At 43.5% G+C, this 24,386-nt stretch overlaps 2 protein-coding genes across 4 annotated transcripts in view; one reads left to right on the top strand and one right to left on the bottom strand.

The window, feature by feature from the left end:
- Positions 1 to 9,405: 9,405 nt before the first annotated feature.
- The window catches only part of LOC137257374 (uncharacterized), a 49,531-nt gene continuing 34,550 nt past the window's right edge, over positions 9,406 to 24,386 (bottom strand). For 2 of the 3 annotated variants that reach the window (XM_067794704.1, XM_067794703.1), the window contains 3 exons: positions 21,737 to 21,817; positions 11,239 to 11,426; positions 9,406 to 11,050 (listed from right to left, as the gene is read on the bottom strand). In XM_067794704.1, the coding sequence (XP_067650805.1) occupies positions 9,811 to 11,050; positions 11,239 to 11,426; positions 21,737 to 21,817 (1,509 nt within the window). In that variant the 3' untranslated portion in view covers positions 9,406 to 9,810. Of the gene's footprint in view, positions 11,051 to 11,238; positions 11,427 to 16,062; positions 16,596 to 21,736; positions 21,818 to 24,386 lie in introns of those variants that run through there. The other variant, XM_067794705.1, reaches the window with a different exon arrangement.
- On the top strand, positions 11,783 to 15,001 carry LOC137257375 (fatty acid-binding protein homolog 6-like). Its single transcript, XM_067794707.1, has 5 exons — positions 11,783 to 11,816; positions 12,423 to 12,502; positions 12,992 to 13,164; positions 13,387 to 13,497; positions 14,709 to 15,001. Exons 2-5 carry the CDS (start codon positions 12,433 to 12,435, stop codon positions 14,769 to 14,771), a joined length of 417 nt encoding a protein of 138 aa, XP_067650808.1. The 5' UTR covers positions 11,783 to 11,816; positions 12,423 to 12,432; the 3' UTR covers positions 14,772 to 15,001.

Genomic DNA, 24,386 nt, shown 5'->3' on the forward strand with positions numbered 1-24,386 from the left:
CAGACAATTTACTGGCCTCCGCCATATAGCTGTAATATTGCTGAGTGTGGCGTTAGACAGACAGTCTTTTTTTCATCAAACAAAGCTTGTTATCCACAATCTGAATTTAATTCCGTTGCTACTAGATGGTCGAGTACATGTACACGCTCATAGCTTATAAAAGTCCATATTGTCAACTATGCTGATGTCATCTTTCATTTGGCTAATGCCTCACAGGAATCATCCTTCAGTTGCCAACAACCAGCAACATGTCAGTAATGTCACGAGTTGTAATTTTCAAGGTGGGCATTCTCAAGGTGGGCATTCTCTTTCTTGCAGTGAATTCGACGTTTCAAGCCATCATCAAGCAAATGATGAGGTTAGCATAAACCCCGAGACGTCTTATTCACAGCAAGAAAGAAGGTGTGTATCCATAAAAAGGTGTTCCTCTTCATGTTAATATTTACTTGATTAAGGCGATCTGGCGATCTGGACACACCTTATGTGCGAGTTGGTTTTTGTACTACGAAACATGCAAAATGTGTGGCATGAATGCGCTCCAGTCTTCACACATGCACCCTGATCGGTGTAAACCTACCTTTAGTGATTCCTCTGGTACAACAAGCGGGCCAAAACTTTCCTCTGGTACAACAAGCGGGTCAAAACTTTCCTCTGGTACAACAAGCGGGCCAAAACTTTCCTCTGGTACAACAAGCGGGCCAAAACTTTCCTCTGGTACAACAAGCGGGCCAAAACTTTCCTCTGGTACAACAAGCGGGTCCTAACTTTCCTCTGGTACAACAAGCGGACCAAAACTTTCCTCTGGTACAACAAGCGGGCCAAAACTTTCCTCTGGTACAACAAGCGGGCCAAAACTTTCCTCTGGTACAACAAGCGGGCCAAAACTTTCCTCTGGTACAACAAGCGGGTCCTAACTTTCCTCTGGTACAACAAGCGGGTCCTAACTTTCCTCTGGTACAACAAGCGGGCCAAAACTTTCCTCTGGTACAACAAGCGGGCCAAAACTTTCCTCTGGTACAACAAGCGGGCCAAAACTTTCCTCTGGTACAACAAGCGGGCCAAAACTTTCCTCTGGTACAACAAGCGGGCCAAAACTTTCCTCTGGTACAACAAGCGGGCCAAAACTTTCCTCTGGTACAACAAGCGGGTCCTAACTTTCCTCTGGTACAACAAGCGGGTCCTAACTTTCCTCTGGTACAACAAGCGGGCCAAAACTTTCCTCTGGTACAACAAGCGGGCCAAAACTTTCCTCTGGTACAACAAGCGGGCCAAAACTTTCCTCTGGTACAACAAGCGGGTCCTAACTTTCCTCTGGTACAACAAGCGGGCCAAAACTTTCCTCTGGTACAACAAGCGGGCCAAAACTTTCCTCTGGTACAACAAGCGGGTCCTAACTTTCCTCTGGTACAACAAGCGGGTCCTAACTTTCCTCTGGTACAACAAGCGGGCCAAAACTTTCCTCTGGTACAACAAGCGGGCCAAAACTTTCCTCTGGTACAACAAGCGGGTCCTAACTTTCCTCTGGTACAACAAGCGGGTCCTAACTTCATTTTTATGGATGACAGTGCCTGTCCGTGGATGAAAATGCCTGAGACAGAGTTATTAATGATGTTATTTAGATCAATCATATGGACTGATCTGCAGGGTCACCTGACTGTAAGCCCACTGAACATGCTAGGGCTTGGTGTTTATGGTCTCAATGTTCACCCACAGACCCTTGATGACCTTGAGTAGGCGTTACAGAGAATCGCAGAACATTCCACAGCGACAGCTTAAAAGGCATGTTTGGTCAATGCAAAGATGTGTAGAAGCTTGTATTGGCGTGTGAATGGTGGTCATACGAGTTTCTGAACACTGCTTCATTGTCAAAGACCATTTTGCTCCATTCCTTCAGTGGAACATATTTTGCACAACTGTTTCATGGTACTTGCTTTTTTGAAGTCTGATATTGCTCAATACCATTTCATTTTGTTAATCGTGTGTACATATGTTTCACTTTTCATTTGCATCATTCCATGACTTGCAATTTGTATACATGAAACTGTAATGAGACAAATTTTGTGTTGCTTAACTTTTTTTGTGAGGAGTATATATACGTCAAGTTTCGTGAACACATTTCAGTTAAACTGTTAAGCAGGCCAGTCTGCAACCCTCACCAAGAGTGTACCCATACTCCATCCTTCTATTGTTTTACGCCTGACTGATTGTGTTGTTTTAAGATATGTTGGGAAACCGGAGACACCCTCCTGGTTAATTTGACCGATTACAGTGGTCGTGCGGCCGCACGCGTGCCTGTGTGTGTTTTCTAAATGGTGATCTGGACATGATGTTGTTCTGATGTCAAACGCGCACACTTATACACAATGTTCATCGGAAGTCATTGTTCTGTACATCGATGGGTTGGTCTATCGAAAAATCAACGTTTTCCTCTGAAAGATTTGTATGTGAAAAGGCATATGTTAATTATGAGTCAACGAATGGAAAAAGGGTCATTTATGTTTGAGCAATGAAATAGGTAGTATACAACTACGAATGAGGTAAGGCTACATATTTCCATTGTTGGCGCTGAATGTTTTGAGTGTGGATAAAAGATATGAACCTATCCTTGGCTACAGTTTACATATGATTGCAGCATGATTCGGTTGGTCAGAAGTGACCCAGAATATAGTAGGGTGACCTGGTATGGTGTCAGCGTTCTGGATACTCCTTTTGCCTAAAGGGCATGAGGTGGATCGTATTGACTCAGTCAGTGGCATCTGCAGGAAAACCAGAACTTCTGTGCTACGTTGCCTCACTTCTGGCCCACAATCCACAACAGTTGAACGGACGAACATGAATACATGACACGTTTTTATGGGTAATAACTGCTTTATATGTTCTCTATATGACAGTTGAATATGAAGGGCATGTCAGGAGATACACAAAGAAATATATACGAACGGCACATAAATAAATGTTTGGTTATTCGTCTGGTTCTTTCCTATAGACGCACCTGAGGATGTAACGACTACATTAGCACTGTCAGATTCAGATTGGTGATTACCTCTAGCTGTGATACGGTAGAGGCAGCGGCAGTGCATTAAGACATCAGATGACAGATAACAAACGGCGGACGTTGTTCTAAATGGCAAAGATTACTTCGCCTGAGCTAGCGTCACATCGTAAGCATGCCACACCAAACACGTTCCCTTAGGGAACAGTCTCAGCAGTGCAGCAACGCTGCCTTCAAAATATGTTTAAGTTGACATTTCATCCTTACATTTGCCCAAACAGTTGAACATGATCAAGAAGGATGTAGAACAGGACCTGGTTACACGAAACACTAAGGTGATCGTGAGTTAGTGAGTGATCGTAAGTCACTAAGGTAACCTTAGTGTAATGTTAAAGAACAGGAGTTCAAGTTAACCTTAATAAAAATTGCTGTTCTTCGAAAAATTGTCGTAGCCAATGATCCATCCATCAATCCAGATCCCCACACCTCTACATTTTCACTCCTAAAGTAACGACGCTGGCAAAGGTAAATGTTCTTCGGGGCGATTATAGGGGCATGCATGATAAACAGAACTGTCCAGATGAAAACCCTGACAGGATACTGGTCCAGTCTTCTCTGGGCTTCTGTTGTGTTTATCGTCTATGAATGCATGTTGGTTGGCGCGGTACGGCATAACGCGCGGCGCCATTGCGGGGATGGCTCTCTCAGGTGGGCGCCTACGGTTTGGCAACACACTGGCTTCAAGCCAAGAATTGTCCGAGCTGTCAGCGTCACAGTTAGGTATTGCACATGCACTAAACGAATTTGTTTAACAAGGCGCAATGACCTGATTACACTCCAAAGTCTGGCAATTGTTTTCACATTTTATATTTACAATAATGAGGTTTAACAGCAATAGCAACTGGAAAATTGCACCATGTCCAATATTTCAGATGGAAATATTACCAATGGCAATTGCCGTTGCTGCAAATTCACTGAACATCATCTAGCAGCTGTTTGAAGCCATATGGCATCTGCTTGAGGATGCTTTAACTTACGGCACAGCACTCTTACTCCTCTTCATGAATCGTTTTACTGCATTTCTTTGTTCCTTTATTGTGTCCGTGTACATGAACAAGTTCAAACATGTGTCAAGAAACGGTGACAGGAAAGTGGCTTGTTTCCAGTAGAGTGTTCCACAATCACCGCGTCAACAAACTGGACGGTGACTGCCGGTACCCAGGACATTACGTCATGCATTTTGATATGCACAACGACCATGGACTTTCCGTCCTTCTTGGCGATCCCGAACTGCTGGTCGTCCTTCATGTGTCTTCTACTGACACTATACACACACAGGTACACGAGGAACGTGACGAAAACGAGACAGATGAGGACTGGCAGCTCCACAATGAGGACCGGCTGAATGAAATGACGTTACGAACCGTCGCAAGAAACGTTTTCCTTATGGTAATATGCAATTCATAAATAAACGGGAACTTTAATCCTGCAAATCTTTCAATGCGTGTGAGAGAAATAATGTTCAGCTGCATGTTAATGCAAAAGTAGAGGATAAAACAATGGTTCACGTAGAGGGCGTATGGTTCACGCCGAGGGCGTAGAGGGCGTATGGTTCACGCCGAGGGCGTATGGTTCACACTGTGGGCGTATGGTTCCCGTCAAGGGCGTAGAGGGTATGGTTCACGTAGAGGGCGTATGGTTCACGTAGAGGGCGTATGGTTCACGTAGAGGGCGTATGGTTCACGTAGAGGGCGTATGGTTCACGCCGAGGGCGTATGGTTCACACTGTGGGCGTATGGTTCCCGTCGAGGGCGTAGAGGGTGTATGGTTCACGTAGAGTACGTATGGTTCACGTAGAGCGCGTATGGTTCACTCTGTGGGCGTATGGTTCCCGTCGAGGGCGTAGAGGGCGTATGGTTCACGCCGAGGGCGTATGGTTCACACTGTGGGCGTATGGTTCCCGTCAAGGGCGTAGAGGGTATGGTTCACGTAGAGGGCGTATGGTTCACGTAGAGGGCGTATGGTTCACGTAGAGGGCGTATGGTTCACGTAGAGGGCGTATGGTTCACGCCGAGGGCGTATGGTTCACACTGTGGGCGTATGGTTCCCGTCGAGGGCGTAGAGGGTGTATGGTTCACGTAGAGTACGTATGGTTCACGTAGAGGGCGTATGGTTCACGAAGAGGGCGTATGGTTCACGCAGAGGGCGTATGGTTCACGCCGAGGGCGTAGAGTGCGTATGGTTCACGTCGAGGGCGTATGGTTCACGTCGAGGGCGTATGGTTCACGTAGAGGGCGTAGAGGGCGTATGGTTCACGTAGAGGGCGTGTGGTTCACGTAGAGGGCGTATGGTTCACGCCGAGGGTGTATGGTTCACGTAGAGGGCGTGTGGTTCACATAGAGGGCGTAGAGGGCGTATGGTTCACGCCGAGGGTGTATGGTTCACGTAGAGGGCGTGTGGTTCACGTAGAGGGCGTATGGTTCACACTGAGGGCGCATGGTTCACACTGAGGGCGTATGGTTCACACTGAGGGCGTATGGTTCACACTGAGGGCGTATGGTTCACATTGAGGGCGTATGGTTCACACTGAGGGCGTATGGTTCACGTAGAGGGCGTAGAGGGTGTATGGTTCACGTAGAGGGCGTATGGTTCACGTAGAGGGTGCGTATGGTTCACGTAGAGGCCGTATATTTCACGTAGAGGGCGTAGAGGGCGTATGGTACACGTAGAGGGCGTAGAGGGCGTATGGTTCACGTCGAGGGCGTATGGTTCACGTAGAGGGTGTATGGTTTACGTAGAGGGCGTATGGTTCACGTAGATTGCGTATGGTTCACACTGAGGGTGTATGGTTCACGTTCGAGGGCGTAGAGGGCGTATGGTTCAAGGAAAAAGGGCGTGTGGTTCACGTAGAGGGCGTATGGTTCACACTGAGGGCGTATGGTTCACGTAGAGGGCGTATGATTCACGTAGTGGCCGTATAGTTCACGTAGAGGGCGTAGAGGGCGTATGGTACACGTACAGGGCGTAGAGGGCGTATGGTTCACGTAGAGGGCGTATGGTTCACGCCGAGGGCGCATGGTTCACGTAGAGGGCGTATGGTTCACGCCGACGGCGTATGGTTCACGTAGAGGGCGTATGGTTCACGTAGAGGGCGTAAGGTTCACGTAGATTGCATATGGTTCACACTGAGGGCGTATGGTTCACGTAGAGGGCGTGTGGTTCACGTAGAGGGCGTATGGTTCACGTAGAGGGCGTGTGGTTCACGTAGAAGGCGTGTGGTTCACGTAGAGGGCGTAGAGGGTGTATGGTTCACGTAGAGGGCGTATGGTTCACGCCGAGGGCATATGGTTCACGTAGAGGGCGTATGGTTCACGCTGAGGGCGTATGGTTCACGTAGAGGGCGTGTGGTTCACGTAGAAGGCGTATGGTTCACGTAGAGGGCGTGTGGTTCACGTAGAAGGCGTATGATTCACGTAGAGGGCGTAGAGGGCGTATGGTTCACGTAGAGGGCGTATGGTTCACGCCGAGGGCATATGGTTCACGCCGAGGGCGTATGGTTCACGCTGAGGGCGTATGGTTCACGTAGATGGCGTGTGGTTCACGTACAGGGCGTATGGTTCACGTACAGGGCTAATGGTTCACGCCGAGGGCGTATGGTTCACGTCGAGGGCGTATGGGTATTCTGTCACGTGCACTGTTTTGTGTGTATTCTACGAATACGCATTTCAACACGGAGCACGTGCAATGTTGCAAAGTACTGCATCAGTTGTACTCTAGCACGAGTATTCACATGGAATGGTGGAGAAAACACTCCGCATATGTGTATGTATTTTGGATGGACAGAAGGGTAGGGGTGGTACGTATAATATAACATATGGTGGGTGTTTTAAGTGAGTCTAAACTTTTGATGGGAAGTATATACTGCCAAGAAGATATTCCATGGGCTGAAGTGGATCAAGGATTCTTCTGGAGCAAGATGTGGATGTTTAACTGTTCGTAACTTTGTAACAATGTACTCTGCGTGTCTACTACTGTAAACCCTCAAGTGGAATAGGTAACGTTGCATACGTTGAGGGAACACGGTTCCAGAGGATTTGTCTCAAAAACAGTTTGTTTTGTCTGGTTTCACGTGTTGGGCTTCAGTAACCTTTGACCTTGTTCAAATCTAAAATTTAGACACACATTCTGCGGCAACAATGTTGGCTGTGACTAAGAGGATGTCATCTTGTTCGGAGTAGATCTCCTAAACTATACATGCTAAATTCATCAAACTGAGAAATTAAGAAAAAAATCGAAGCAACGAGAAAATATTCGAAATTTCAAGTTTTTGACCGAAACTTGAAGTAACGAGAAAATACTCGAAATTTCAAGTTTTTGAAAGAAACTTGAAGTATAGAGAAAATTCTCAAAGTAACGACAAATTATTCGAAGCAACGAAAAAATATTTGAAATAACGAGAAAATACTCGAAGCAACGATTAAATAATCGAAGTAACGAGAATTGTCTTTGAAAAAAATATTTTATGCTAGAAAAGTGGAAGCATTAGGCTTTCGTAAGCTATACTTAAGCAGTTTACGTGAAGAATACGCACGCATGCTTGCCTTGTTTAGAATTGGCGAACTCAATATTATGCAACATCCAAGTAAGAGGTAGGGTATGGACAAAAAGATCATTTTATTTTTGTTTGTCCTGTCTATCATAATAAACGTCTTAAATATTTTTCGTATAAACACGTGGGTAGTGTTAATTACAGGCAGACTGTTGTAAGATTTTTACAGTTCTGTGATATGTCACTGTTGAAAAACCTGGCAAATTTGGTTAAAGACGCTGTCCGTCTACGATCGTCATATTTTTAAATGCAGCATCAACAGTAAATATTTCCATGTAATATGAACGTGCGTCTGAGGCCTTATTACTAGAATCAATCAGTCAATCAATCAATCAATCTATGGTAGTTAAGATTAACCTTAGTAATGGCTGCTTCGAAAAACGCGCCCTGGTCCACTTTTCGATGTTTCTCAGATATGATCCTTCTATTGCTGAAGGATGTTAAAGGCTGTTAAGGTTATATTAAATGCACCACAAACAATGCAGAATAACCATACGTTGCACACTATGATCAATGGTAGGTAGAAGTCCGGCGCACTTCCTTGAGCGGCTGAGAAGCTCTGTATTATGAAACATACATCATGTGGTCACAAGTGCCTCACTAACTCATGAATGAATCTTTGTACACTTAGCCCTGTAAGTATGACAAAACTACAAGCGTGTGCCTGTGTCTTATCTAAACCAAATGAAGTTGAAACTGTCCTCGCCACTACTTCTATCAAATGTTATTTGTTTCAAAATTAGTAAGTTTAGTTTTATGCCGTGTGAAGCCATATTCATAACGACTGTCTGTCAATAATCGAGCCTGGGCCAGACATATTTCAAAATGCGTCTGGTATATAAATCGTGGGACCCAATACGTTCTGTGTTCTTTATTTGTAGTACCCCGAATACAGGCTCATCCTTCTTCCTCATCATGCTCTTATGTTCTCTCTGCATTAGAGGTCATGACACTATGACCGAATGGTCTCAATGTGGTCATTTGACAGGAAGTATCCAGTGCCCCTTGCAGGAGTAACAAATGTAAGATCTAAACATCCCCCAAAGGCCAAGTAATTTTCCTTGCATGTGCATAGACAGTAATGTCGTGAAAGCAATCACTGAAACTGTATAAACAACGTGCCTTTTCCTTACAGACTAGTGTCGGCAGAATGCAGTTCATTGTTCTACTGATTGACAAAAACGTAACTGGGTATTTGTGTATGTTGAAAAACATTCGATTTATTAACTATGACAAAGAAATGATGATTTTCAGCCAAACCTCAGCTCTCATCCAAAACAATAAAATAGTTTCTCTCTCCGCGTTAAAACTTTTAACAGGATCAAGTGCGGGAAACATTTTCAAAATGCTCTGATGTAGATCAGAGGAACACATTTTCCAACTACCTCAAACTGTCATAGATAGAAAAGTACCATTGCGTCAACAACAAACCCACAGCCAAGAATGGTTCCACCAGATAAACGCACGCATCAAGGCACGTGCACCTGGATAGCACGGGCTTCACGTCGCTAAGACACATTCGCGCTTGATGAAACATAACAGAAGCGATAGACACCTGGCGCCCTCAGCCGTAACTCAAAGACGTATACATTCCTAAAACTACTGGGGTTATACATGTGTTGTTCTGAATAGGTGGATTATCTTTCATGGAGGTTTTGTTAACATTTGGCATATTTAATCCAAGCAAAAGTGCAGTGCAGATAGATACATTTTGTTAAGAGTTAAGATAATTCATACATTTTAAACTTTCTGTAAAAGTTGTCGGTCGGGGGTATTAGAGAGCACTGTTTCAATTTTATTGTTGTTTATTTTTATTTTTATTTTCTTTGCTATTCCAGTTGAATGGCGCGGCATCCCACTGGTCAGTATTGTTACCAGGGTGATAACAGAAGGATGTTCACATAGTTTGTGTTATCAGATTTGTGGTGGTTGGTTGGTGTTTAACGCCACACTCTGCAACAATGCAGATGTACAGCAGCGGTCTGTAAGTAATCGAGTGTGGAATTATCTGTTATGCAATGTACAGTAGATTCGCGTATTAAACAGTACATCATCTAAAACTGACAACATTTCCTGTATACTAATTACTGTTTATTTAGCAATTGACAGAATTATTTTATTTAAATTGGCAATATCAAGCTTTAACATAAAGCGCATATGTTAAAACAAACTATAGCAATGTACGTGTGTGACCTAAGGACAACAGACATCAGACGACACTTTTAGGTCGCTTTACACGCAGAGATCTAAGTTTCCTTTTTCTCGCCTTTTCAAGTTCAGTAAGTGAGTCCTTTCTGTTGGAGAAGTAGGATTTCCCTGGCAGCAGCGAGTTCCTGCTTCTTGGCCGCTGGTACTTGCCAGTGTTTGGTCGATTCGGTTGTACGGGCTCCACACCAAGCTTCTCAATGTCTTTGATGATTTCCGAAGTCACGTCGGTTATAGAGCGAGGTCGCAGGTCACGGGGTTTGACGGAACTGCGTCCTCGACTGTAGGTTGTGTTACCGGACTTGGGCCGTCTTAAGATTGCGTTGTTTGCGTTGATGAGTTTAGCATTATGTTTTTTCTGGCAGGTAATACATATACGGGGCACTGGATTGCAGAGAATTGATTCTATCTGTTCTTCTTGATGAACTTGCCTCGTGTAGGACTCGTACCTGTTGTCATGACAACTTCCGGTACACAATTGCTGGCGGCACAGGGTACAGGTGTTTGGTTGCAGTGCCTTCTCGGGACAGTCTCCAACACATGCAGGCTGAAGGCAGGTGTTACAGCACCGCCTGTCTCGTGGCTTAGCACTTGGGATTCTTTGTTTGGTCCTCTGTCGCAATCTCTTTGTTTCCCATTCGACCGTTTCACTTTGCAGTTTCTCAATGTCTATCAAACGGTCAAGAATGGTCTCCACGACTTTGGCCTTGGGCCGCACTGACAGTATGTCGCGCCAGTCGTACTTCTGGCGGGCTATCACCTTCAGATCTAAACGACCAAACGGTTCAGGCAAGGCAGATTCAAACTCGTAAGGAGGAATGTCAACATGCTCGGCGTCAAAGTCGAACCTACGTCTATCCTTCCTATCCTCAGGCACATAGATAGCATCCAACTTTTCTGGTCGCAGTTGTAGTTGGGGTACCGGTCTGTTGCTGTCTACAGGCGGCTCCGGCTCGCGCTCAGAATCAGACGAAGAGTCGTCGTTTTCAGAGTTAGGACTGTCTATCCCACTGGTGCTCATATCATCATCTTTAACTCGGTCCCCAAAGCTGTGCGGCGTGATCGTGCTTTTCCCTAGGAGGTCGGCCAGGACGTTGGGACTGAGGGTATCGAAATTCCCCTGTGTTACATCAGGGGTCTCACTTGTCCTGAGCCCATTGGAAGGGCGATAGGCTCCAGGTGGCACAGAACGCGGCCGCTGAGGAGGCCTAGGCACAGCGCTTGATGGTCGACTCGAAGGAGGTCTGAAACAACAACAAAAAAAGATTTGCTAAAGCACAACAGTCTTCCAGATTACTTCATATATATATACCTGTCACTGCACGGGCTTTGCAATAAGTATGCTATTCAAATGACAGCCTGAGAATACAATCCCAAATATTTTGTAAAATTACCACTTGCACAATAATCACCATTTTGCTGCTACACGTACCGTCTGTCGGCCCTTCCACTGATGGGCCTGCATCGGGTGACGGTGGGCTCGAACTCGTCATGTTTGAGAGGCAGCCACTGTTTGTGTTGGAAGGCCTTGAGGCTAGCGGCCAGGTGGCTGTGATACACCTGGTTCAGACTGTCCCCTGTCCCTCCTCCTCCTCCGGGTTTTCCAGAACTGTACACCTTCTGATAACAAACAACAGTTGGTAAAGAAAAACGAAAGGTAAGTGTGTGGTGTGAAAGTCGTCCTTATACGGTTGAAACTTAAAATATGTCAGTGTAACACATTCGCCCTGCGAATACGGCTGGTGACATTGGGGAAAATTGGCCTTACTCACAATATGTCAGTCACTGTCTGTTCATGGGTTGTGCAGTTAATGCTACACTGATATCTTCCATTTAGACCTGTCCAGGTCATGTGTACAAAGAGCGCTGTTTCATCAATGTAACTTACATACCTCCCCGATACCGCCAGGTAAAGGCAAATAACGTTATCACAAACCCCAGACTGTTATCAGTGACAGACTTAGACCTTCAGTTACACAGATCGGTAGGAGTCAAGGACAAGAACAACAGGTAGGTCGTCTTTAGTGTGGAGATGGCTCCTATATGTTTGGGGGGTTTTTTTGTTTGTGTTTTTGTAATGCTGGTTTAACTTTTAGCAGAGTCATGGTAACACTTGTTATACACCGAGGGCGCAGATACTTTATAATATGAACTGTATCAACGTAGCTCTCCTTCGACTGCTGCACGTATATGTATGGTACGGGGGTGGATGTGTGAACCCCGTTGTATGGGTCCACAATGTGCGTAGATTGGAAAGAACCATGTATATGCCAAATGGCAGTTGTGGGTAGCAGCGGAACTGTGAAGTATATTTGGGGTGTATTGTGAGGTACTTGTGTCCGTATAATCAAATATGTAAATATCATGCGTGTTCGCGCAGGATGGGTAAATGCCATAAATGAGCATCGATGATATCAATATGATGTCATTTCACCTGAAGCTGGTGATACGTCGTTATTGTATGTCAAATCCTTGATCCAATCAAGCTGTCCACGCTGTCGACTAGAAGTCACTAATGGCTCTTTGCCCTGTTATAAACCATGTCATTATCTGTTATGTTATTTTCTAGCATGCAATAAGTAACTACGCGTGGTTAATACTGCTGGTGATTGGCAGGTACTACAAGATGGCTGCATTGCTTGGAAATTGGCAGTTGGAACGTCATGAAAACATGGACGAATATATGAAGGCTGTCGGTCAGTAAGCGTGTTGTATGTCAAGTCACAAGCACCACACAACCACCAGCTTTTTAACACGTGGTTTAGCTACTTTCAAAGAAAGAATAAAAGTAAAATATAATAACGTAACTAATCACGTGAAGTTAAATTCTCTTTGGCAATAGAATATTTAGTGATATTTGTAGCCCAAATCAAATCAAATAGTGCATATTGAACTCCCCTCCTGGCTTTAGTAAACATTTGTTTGTCTTAATGTAACTTTGTGTCACTCTCCACACCCGTTTGGTGACCAAAAACTAGTGTCACTAATATTTCGGCTGATACATCACCCATGCGCCCACTACCGTCACGTATCACTAGCCTATGTAACTTTTTCATACAAGAAGCTTTTGTTCCACTAACTTATAATTATAAACTGGTCGAAAAATAAGATATTATATATGCAGAACTACCTTCTTGTACTTGCTGGTGGGTAACCAGTAATGTTATTGCATGATGTCACCGTAGGGGTGAACATTATATTGAGGAAGATGGGTCTCTCTATCACGAGCTACGAGGAAATCAAGCAAGATGGAGACAACTGGGAAATCCACATCACATCAACCTTCAAGAACGCTCACTTAATATTCAAGCTTGGGGAGGAATTTGATGAGGAAACTATGGATGGGAGAAAGGTCAAGGTGTGTTGGGTGTCAACATCGTTAACTACACAGACATTCATTACAATTACATTGTTTGATTATTTAGTAAAACCAAATATATCTTAACCACATAGCTTGCACTAACAACGAAGCTGTAAAATATATTGTGTCTAATATTCTCAGCCTTCAGTGCTTTCGAAAGGGAAGATCTGCCAGTGATCAGTAGCTTTGTTTCGTCTGATTTCAACATTGTTTCACCAGTCAACCATTGTCCTGGAAGGAGACAAACTAATACACCACCAGACGGCAGTGAAGGAAGATGGCGAAAACTCGACAATCACACGAGAACTCGAAGGAGACACACTCGTCATCGTAAGCATGCTCTGTCATGCGCCAATCAAGCGCCAACAATAAAGTAGATGAAGCGTCTTACAATATCGCTAACGCATACGATTTTCTTATCGCCGCACACAGTAATATTCCATCTATAATGCGGTGGTTTATCGATAATCCAGTAATCAATCTGACAATCCAGTGATCAAGAGCATGAGCACCGATCTACGCAACAGGGATACGTTGACATGTGTCAACCCTGCCCTGTTCGCTGATTCTTGAGAAAACCATGGGTTGCTGAAACCCTCTTCCTACCCGAATCTCTACGGGTACATGGGATGTTGGTTTTAAGAAGGTAGAACGATTTTCTTAAATGAATATAATATTTGCATACATAACCACCACTAGCTTTCTCTCGACCATACCCATTAATACTTATGAGTTGTCTAAACATGATATAGGTTAGTCTGTTATGCAGACCCTGAGACAGATATATCAAAGAGATCTCACGCAAGATAAATATGTAGCATTTATCATCCAAAACTGTGTTCCACAGGAGATATCGCTTGTGTAAGATCAAACGATATCTCCAAGGGCATATCGTTTTAGTAGTAGTAGATTTTGTACAATGAGCTAACAATGCTGTGAAGTCTCAATGCTATGACACCGCTGCACTGCAAGTCTAATGGTAGTACAAAGTTGAGAGATGTACATTTTTCATTGAAAACAAATGAAGAATGATTCTAAGATAATCAATTATATCAACACTCTTTGATAGTTAAAAAATATCTTAAGCAAGCCTCCAATACTTGTAACTTTATCAGCTCTTGTTGGTATAATTCATATCAGTAGACACTTGGGCGAGATTCTCTATATATCCTAAATAAAGAAAGGCTAATGATTCCTTTTCAATACATGTATATATTCTTTTATACTATGATCATTTTTTCTGTAAAATATGTTCATTTCCTAGACTAGTTGTTAGTCGAGATATGAGTGAAGGTACAATATGTGAAGTCCATTTCTCACTCACTCACTCACTCACTCACTAGATCTAGGGCAGATATCCTAGTCACAAAGTACATTGGTATGATCTGAATAAGACCAACATATTTGGGAGAGAAAACAGCATGATGGAAGAGGTGTTATCAGTGCATAGTCATACATGCTCAATATACCGAATTTATATGAATGATATTACAACTGGGTTACCATGTCAGATTTACGTGTTGACTGTATCTTACTTTCAGACATTTGTGGCGCTGAAAAAGAACGTGACGGCCAAACGATTTTATAAACGCTATACCAAATAGTCGAGTGGGAAGTTAGTGCCCGCCCCTCTCTCATCAGTATGGTCTATCGCACACCTGATGCATTATTGTAGTTGTCTATTCTGCATCAAGAAGATCTTCAGAACCGGCACCTTCACGGTGGATTCTGGCCAGTCTTGGACCATGTGCTCCTTTTCATACGAAATCAAGAGCCATAATTCTAATTTAATTCCTATGTTTTTGTATTGAGTCAATAAATACATTTTCTCATATATAGGTATTGAGGTGAGTTGATTAATCGCTGACTCGAGAAATCACGTTGTCATAAATAACATTGTGAGAATACTACTTTCTGATGAAATGCCATTAGTATTGCGAAAGTCACAAACGTTTCACGTCACCCGAAACTGTATGTGGAGAGAAATGGACAAACACATAACAAGACCCGACTAAAGTATCATTTAATGCTGATAATGTTAAAACCGTATTCATGTATCGTGTTCATCCGGGTGAAGTTTAGGTGCATATATTACTACAAGCATCAAACTTGGGCTGGCTTTACAACATCTAATTTGGCTTTTGAACTTGTACGAGCTGAAGTCTTCAGTTGGATTTTGAAACATTATGCTATATAAAGGGTGACTTCAGATATAACAACTACCAACTGTCAGTTCGATAGGTGTGTGCATTGGAGTCTAAGTTCATGTTCAATAGAATCCATGTATCACTGCATGTTACATGCTATTAACCAACAGTTCAGATCTTTGTAAATTTCTACAGGGGCAGTTTGGTAATGATCTTTTACACTAGATCCCAGTTGCCATACGGCCTTTATCTGCTGCAGACTGCTCTATGTTTCACGATACATAAGGCAGAGTTGTATTTTATATTGTTTCATGGTGTTCTTACATCTCCAAACGCTGATTAAAAGCTTAGCGTAATCTTAATAATGCCTCCGATAATAGTAAATTTTTGTCGGAAATCACATTACTGGACCAGCACATGGTAATATCTATAGTTCGAATACAGATCTAGGCACGTTAAGCGTGAGTTAGTGCGGACAAGAATCGAGGGTATTACTATTACTATTACTGTTCCATTCAGCATTATTCAAGCTATATGACAACTGTCTGTAAATTGACGATTCTGGTGAATGAGAAAATCAACTGACTGGCATCATGAGCCCCTATATACGTCTTTGGGATACGATGACATGCATTAACCAAGTCCCCTGACCGAGCCGCAGATACATACATCCTAAACTAACATGAACAGGCTAAAATCAGCCATAACTTCACTGACAGGGGATGAAATTAGACTTTGCTCATCTTACACTCGTTCGATTCCGCCTTCCCGCATGTCTCCGCCTCCTCAACCCCGACATCGCTGTGTCCGGACGGAAGAACGACACAGACTCGGTGCTCAATCGCACGTTCTCGAAGTCGCAGTGGTTATATCCACCCATGTGCTCAATATACATATGAAGCTAGGGGTGGATTCTGGAGCATGTGTCCTCAGCCTTCTGCCAGGATATTACGCAATGTAAAAAACGTCGCATTCTCACATGCAGAATGACAGCGAGAATGTAATTCCTCCATCAGGCTGTGTATATGTCAGTTCTGCTGCACCACCACATACAGTTCCATTCAATGACACTAGTGCTGTAAGTTCCACTGTAAGATGGGACCACGTAAGCTGTTCCTCGGGTAATATGTCACCACGGTGTTGGGAATGATGACAACACACCTGTGAAGCTATAAAAGTAGATATGTCTTCTGCCCCTCTCCCTTCTACAGGTCCACCTGGATGCAGACAAATGACAGCGTATATCGTCCATCTACTCATGGACCAGTTTCCAGGAACTGTGACGCTAGGTCGTCCTCACAGTCGCAGCCGAGGTAATCGATCGATTCTGGCAGATAACACACTGTCGGTGCAGGCCTCTGTCACTGCCACTGTCGACAGGTACATCAACGGCAGGTACTGTGTTATATACTAAATGAAGAACCAACAGTGGGGTCGATGAGGCTTCAGGCAACTTATTCCACCCACCACATGGCCTGGCTGTGGCAAGTGTTGCCTTCAGATGTATGCTCTACCGGTTTTTCTGCATGGCGCCCTGTCCCTGACCACGACGGCCATTACAGTCTTCAGATATGTATCATGTTCGGGAATATTCGGCGTATAGAGGCACAACAGTTACATTGTATGAAGACTTGGGCCAATGAAGGATGTCACGATATATATCCTGCTCATTTCCAGTAACGAGACCCTCAAAGAAGTATTGGCGATTCATTATGTTGTATGTTCTGGATCAGGAAACACGTGGGTCTTTCCAAGTGAAGACTATTGTCAGCTAAACTGTTGATGATAACTCGTCGGTCCCCATATGCTTAACCATGCGTTAAATATATGTCCTGGGGGTAAAGCGTGAAGACATGACTTTACTTGTAGGTGATGACAAGTTATCAACTGGTGTATCCAAGGATAACACATGGACAGTTTGAGAGTCGACACCAATATATTTAAGTAGTTATTCCAGTGGCGTGTGCAGTGCAGCGGTTCAGATATGGAAGTATAAAGTCAGTTATTGACAACCGGTTCTTCACAGAAGTTTTCAACTTACCACGTGCATCTTCACAGGCTTGAGCTCTGCTCCGGAACAAAGATGTCACACATCACATAAGGTGTAGCATTCATAATTATGGGGTCCACTTAACCTGACTGATTGACCACTTGTGTCTGATGGCACTCCCTTTCTCAGTGATAAATGTGTACAGCCTTTGGTTAGGGTTATCCTCAATAGCTCACCGGTACATCCAGCGTCAGGGACAATACTGCCGCTATATATCACACACAGCCCTATGACCCTACCACAATTGTTAATTAAGGGCGATTACAGAGTTTAAACAACACCTCCGGGTTGTAATTTGAGTTAACCGGTGTGCGTTATTCGCGGTCTGTTTTTCTTATGCTGGAGACCTTTAATCCGCCTTCCGAGCTGGTTACCAAGTCGTATATGTTTAATCCCAGTTCTTTGGGCCGATTAGCAGAACGGTCGTAGATTTCTGTAACTGAGCTTTGTCAAAACTTCAATCATGCTCTTGTTCTCCTCAGTTTGTGGAGAAGTAACAATGTCCTCTCAGATACCATCACGTAGAGGCCATATTTGCAATACCCATGAAAATCAATACTCTGAATACACCAGTTTGTAGTTTCCATTGTAAGAGAAAAGTAATGTTCGCTTGCTGCTATGGTAATGAAACAATTATCTCTTTATGTGGGTGGTAACCGTCGCCATGACCATGGATACCTTAACTGGTGTGCAATGGTTTCATGTCAGATCGGAAGATAGGAACCTTGATTTATTGGGTTGCAACGAAATGTAAACAAATATACTAGTATACATATATATTATCAAAGTTTATCTAATCTCTTCCATGAAAGCCATTATCATGAACAAGTTATATTTATTATCGAAGACCAAGTCACGGTGTAGTCAACTGTAGCAAAAGTCAAAACGAAGACAAAGTACTTTCAGTCCCACTTTTGCGTGTGTCTCTGATCCGATCCAAACCCAAGGAATCAGCAAGCAACTCCATGTCAGACACACCCGCCACACTGCATGAAACAACTTAACGGAGAAAATACTGACAGGTTCTTCTGAATAACTGTTTTAATATATAATAACACGGTATAATTATTAAAGAAACAAGGAAGTTTACTTTTAACCAGCGCGATTTGTTCGGATTTGGTCTCGCTATCGTAAGCAAATCCATTCGTTTTTCAGTAACAACATTTCTTCACAAAACGGAACAAAAACGCTGACGCACGTATATTGTATAATATCCTCGACTTGGAAATTCGATGTTTTTATTTCAAAATACCAGTTAAGAGAAAATTTAACATAATTTCAAAAGTCGACTTAGAGTAGGTGTATTCAGTACGCCTTAATTACATGTGGGCAATGCTGCCTCTACAACTATTACCAGTATGGCGTGCCCGAGGCGAAGCCTGTTTGCGACATGTTGCTGTACAGCGCAACTCAGATCGCTCATTGCCATCTCCACGCCATTATAAACTGAAACAGTATATGCTTGTCTTTGTGACGTTGGTCACGCCTGTTGACACGTACTTTGTGGTGCAGTTCAGCTGTATCTCCAGGTAATATGTCAGTGATATCTTGACATTGTGTCCATGTCCCAAACCAGTGCATGGTTAGATGCAATTACCACCGATAGTAGCGGGGCAGTTTGCAAGATGTCGAACAATCATGTAAACTGTATTTGAAATGATTATTACACGAAAGTTACCTTTCCAAATTGAACTGCTGTGCAAGTTTCAGGGTCTGCTGAGACAGAACATGCGTGACCCAACTTCTGCCCTAGTGCTTCGTGGTTGTTTTTGAGCTGACATTCAGTATATCACGTAGGCTGTTCGAAGATAGTACAGGGACTGTGACTACCATGGAAGGAAGTTTTGGCACAAAATGACAATAATAATAACTACATTAAACATGAATCGGGATTCCAACCCGTCTAACTAAGGCAACTCTATGGGTCCACAGTGGTTATCCATTTGAATTTTACAGTCACTAAAGACGGGCATTTAGTGTCTAAAATGGAAATGAAACAAGATCTGACGTCGAAATGAAGGAAAGTAGAAAATCTCGTCATTCCCCGGACATCGGGATCCGTTCGACAAAGTAATCGTAGCGTCAATGTGACATTAACTGCCATACTTTGTCATAGACTTAAAACTGAGCAGAAATACCTGCATTTAGTGCTGAACATGTCCATGCTAGGATCAGAGACTCTAAAGTAAAAGAACAGATATGTGTGTCAACAGGCTTGACTCGGCAGACTGTAGACGTCCAGATTATTGTATATCAAGTTTCTGTAATCGAAATACGTCTGGTCACCACCTCGCCCAGCCTCTCTAAATACCTGGTCGCCACCTAGCCCCGCCTCTCTAAATAATACCTGGTCACCACCTCGCCCCGACTCACTGTATATAATACACGGTCATCACATTGCCCTGCCTCTCTATATATCTTGTAACCACCTTGTCATGCCTCACTATATAATACCAGGTCACCACCTTGTCATACCTCGCCATATGATACCTGGTCACCACCTTGTCATGCCTCACTATATGATACCAGGTCACCACCTTGTCATGCCTCACTATATAATACCAGGTCACCACCTTGTCATACCTCGCCATATGATACCTGGTCACCACCTTGTCATGCCTCACTATATGATACCAGGTCACCACCTTGTCATGCCTCACTATATAATACCTGGTCACCACCTTCTCATACCTCGCCATATGATACCTGGTCACCACCTTGTCATGCCTCACTATATGATACCAGGTCACCACCTTGTCATGCCTCACTATATAATACCTGGTCACCACCTTCTCATACCTCGCCATATCATACCTGGCCACCACCTTGTCATGCCTCACTATATAATACCTGGTCACCACCTTGTCATGAATCACTATATAATGCCAGGTCACCACCTTGTCATGCCTCACTATATAATACCAGGTCACCACCTTGTCATGACTCACTCTATAATACCTGGTCACCACCTCGCACTGCGTCATTAACAATGCCGTTGCTGTACCAACTTGACACACATTCAGGACGTGTCCCTCTCATGTGCTGCGTGAGAGTCGATCATTGTCTCAGTAAATAATAAATACCAAAGAGCTTTTGATCGTCAAATTACCCAAATGCACAAGATATTTCAATAGCTGAAGGAATGCGACGTCATGGTATATTTCAAGAGCTTTGAAAATATGCCTTTCATTTTAAGCGCTGTTGGTAAAAGACCCGTTCAGCATTTAATCAACATTAAGTAGGCCATAGCCTGGGCTAGCGAATACTCAACTTAACAAACTGCCGATGTATCGACTTTCTATTCCCGTCGTCCCGGGGGAGTCTTCCTTCTAGAAATCCAATACTAGTCTGCGAAATTAGTGATAGTAGCATGACTCCGCACTGTCATGCCGAATACTCGTTACAAACAGCCCCGTACTGTTGTAGCCCTCCATAAACCACTATTTAACCACCCAACTTACTCATACACCGTTTTTCTCAAGAAGGGAATTACAGATGCAAAGTTTTTACAACATGCGGCGATAGTTTTATTAAGGGCTATTCGTGAATAGACGACAACTATTATATATTTTCTATCATCCAGTTCAAACAATAAATATGATCAATATACCATGTATTTCCGTAATAATCTCATGAAGATATAAAACTTAAATAGAGAAATGAATTCTAGCTGTTCTACCAGTTGGACAGTTGGGCAGTGAGAAACACTACCCATCCCGTCGGTTTCCAATAATGAGCACTGTGTTTCGCTCAGTTGCATGTTGAGAGAAGGACAACGGGGAGTAACTCTGTTCGGGAAGAGAGACATTATCCCAACGTCGCGCTAAGCTACATACAATCAATGAATGGAATGTAGAAGAGATTATGTGTCATGGAATAAGCGAATATGTACCGCCATATGATTTGTCAATAAAAATCCCCCACCCCCACCGGAGAGCAGCGTGTAGGATATAACAAACAAATGAAGGGGAGTTGAAGGGAGAGACTAAATTGTCGGGTTTGTCAAAACCACCTCTTAACGTTCACGTGTGAATTCATGTCGTTGCAAGTTTTAAATGGGATCAAAAAGTAAACACGCTTATCTCAGTATAGTCGCTACAATCTTGTGGTTACATATCAGCAGATACTGTTTTTTACAAACAGGGCATAATTTGGGTCTTTGGCTGAAGGGAAGAAATTCATCCAGGTTCGTAATTATCCGCATATTGGAGGGGATATCATATAGCAGGCCTAACTGTACATTACATTGTACCACGTGAGAGTGTGTTTCAAGCATGACTACGTGTGATAAATAAGTCGATAAGCTACAACAGCACGGTTATACCCCTATCTTAGATTCACAGCATCAGACTGGAAATGAAATATGACTTACCTGATAGGTAGAAGAACGGAAGCGGTTCTTCAAGTTCATGCTCACATCTCGAACCTGTTCGCTGAATCGCCGAAACTCCACCTGGTCGTAAAACCAAAACATTTCATTGAGTAGGCAGACGATACTGCACGTGCGATGGTTGTCAGTGTAAATAAAGAGTTGGGAGGAAGTCTCGTGACGTCACAGCAGAGTGTGAACTGTCGATCCGATGATAAACAAACATTGAGGGACATGTCATGTTGAATCCAATACTCGTCGAATGTCCTGGCTGGGTATTTCACGTGACAGGCAATAGCCCCGAGCGATTTAGTGTCAAAGGCTGTCCGTCTCAGGTATTAACTTGCTGCGGGTGCTATAAGAACCCCCAGCAAGCGAAACACTTAGACTTACCATTGGTTGTGTTTGTTAGTATATATCATGTGAATATGTGATTTGGATAAAGAGAATCACAGTGTTGGTTTCTTTAAAACTGGTGTCAAAAACAGGTACTTCAGTAAAATATTACCATGAACGTACTATGGTGGATGTGAAACACCAGCCATTCATAGATTGCATGCAGTGACCGCTGTATACCTGAACCGCAGTACCTAGGTATGTTAACAGTACCTGAACCACACCACATAGGTATGTTAACAGTACCTGAACCACACCATACTGGTATGTTAACAGTACCTGAACCACACCACACTGGTATGTTAACAGTACCTGAACCACATCACACAGGTATGTTAACAGTACCTGAACCACATCACACTGGTATGTTAACAGTACCTGAACCACATCACACTGGTATGTTAACAGTACCTGAACCACATCACACAGGTATGTTCACAATACCTGAACCACTACACATTGGTATGATAACAAAACCCGAACCGCAGTAGCTATGTATGTTAACAATACCTGAACCACATCACCTAGGTATGTTAACAATACGTGAACCACACTACATAGGTATGTTAACAATGCTTGAATTGAACCACACCACATAGGTATGTTAACAATACCTGAATCACAGCACATAGGTATGTTAACAGTACCTGAACCACACCACATAGGAATGTTCACAATACCTGAACCACACCACACAGGTATGTTAACAGTACCTGAACCACACCACACAGGAATGTTAACAATACCTGAACCACTATACATTGGTATGATAACAAAACCCGAACCGCAGTAGCTATGTATGTTAACAATACCTGAACCACATCACCTAGGTATCTTAATACCTGAGGTGTTAACAACAGCTGGGCGACAGCATGTGGATATAACAATACTTGAACGACAGCACGTTGGTATGTTAACGATACTGTAACCACGAAGGCATTTTAACAGTAACTGAACCACAGCACGTAAGCATGTTAACAGTACCTGAGCCACAGCATGTAACTGTAAACAGTAGCTAAACCACAGCATATAGGCACGTTAACAGTAACTGAACCAGAACACGTAGGTATGTTAACAGTCCCTGAGCCAAAGCACGTAGGTATGTGAACAGTACCTAAACTACAGCATGTAGGTATCTTAATAGTACCTGAGCCACACTGTGTAAGTATGTTAACAGTGTCTGAGCCACCGCATGTAGGTATGTTAAAAATACCTGTGCCACCGCATGTAGGTATGGCAACAGTACCTGAGCCACCGCATGTACTTATGCTAACAGTAGCATGTAGGTATGTTAACAGTACCTGAGCCAAAGCACGTAGGTATGTGAACAGTACCTAAACTACAGCATGTAGGTATCTTAATAGTACCTGAGCCACACTGTGTAAGTATGTTAACAGTGTCTGAGCCACCGCATGTAGGTATGTTAAAAGTTCCTGTGCCACCGCATGTAGGTATGGTAACAGTGCCTGAGCCACCGCATGTAGGTATGGTAACAGTACCTGAGCCACCGCATGTAGGTATGGTAACAGTACCTGAGCCACCGCATGTAGGTATGTTAACAGTACCTGAGCCACAGCTTGTAGGTATCTTAACAGTACCTGACCCAAAGCACGTAGGTATGTTAACAGCACCTAAACTACAGTATGTAGGTATCTTAACAGTACCTGAGCCACAGTGTGTAAGTGTGTTAACAGTGCCTGAGCCACAGCATGTAGGTATGTTAACAGTACCTAAACTACAGCATGTATGTTAAAAGTACCTAAGCCACAGTGTGTAGGTATGTTAACAGTACCTTAGCCACCGCATATACGTATGATAACAGTACCTAAACTACAGCATGTATGTATGTTAAAAGTACCTGAGCCACAGCACGCAGGTATGTTAACAGTACCTGAGCCAAAGCACGCAGGTATGTTAACAGTACCCGAGCCACCGCATGTAGGCATGTTAACAGTACCTGAGCCACCGCATGTAGGTATGTTAACTAACGGTACCTGACCCAAAGCACGTAGGTATGTTAACAGTACCTAAACTACAGCATGTATGTTAAAAGTACCTGAGCCACAGTGTGTAGGTATGTTAACAGTACCTGAGCCACAGCACGTAGGTGTGTTAACAGTACCTGAGTCAAAGCACTATGGTATGTTAACAGTACCTGAACCACAGCATATAACTGGTAGCAGTAACTGAACCACTACACAAAGCCATGTTGACAGTAGCTGAACCACAGCGTGTAGGTATGTTTATAGTTGCTGAA

This window comes from Haliotis asinina, chromosome 12 (genome assembly GCF_037392515.1).
Source record: "Haliotis asinina isolate JCU_RB_2024 chromosome 12, JCU_Hal_asi_v2, whole genome shotgun sequence".
In the NCBI taxonomy this organism is placed as follows: Eukaryota; Metazoa; Mollusca; class Gastropoda; order Lepetellida; family Haliotidae; genus Haliotis; species Haliotis asinina.

Coding starts and splice junctions, on each gene's coding strand:
- LOC137257375 (XM_067794707.1), top strand. CDS start 12,433: ATGGCTGCATTGCTTGGAAATTGGCAGTTGGAACGTCATGAAAACATG. Junction 12,503..12,991: donor CGAATATATGAAGGCTGTCG/GTCAGTAAGCGT, acceptor ATGTCACCGTAG/GGGTGAACATTATATTGAGG. Junction 13,498..14,708: donor AAGGAGACACACTCGTCATC/GTAAGCATGCTC, acceptor TCTTACTTTCAG/ACATTTGTGGCGCTGAAAAA.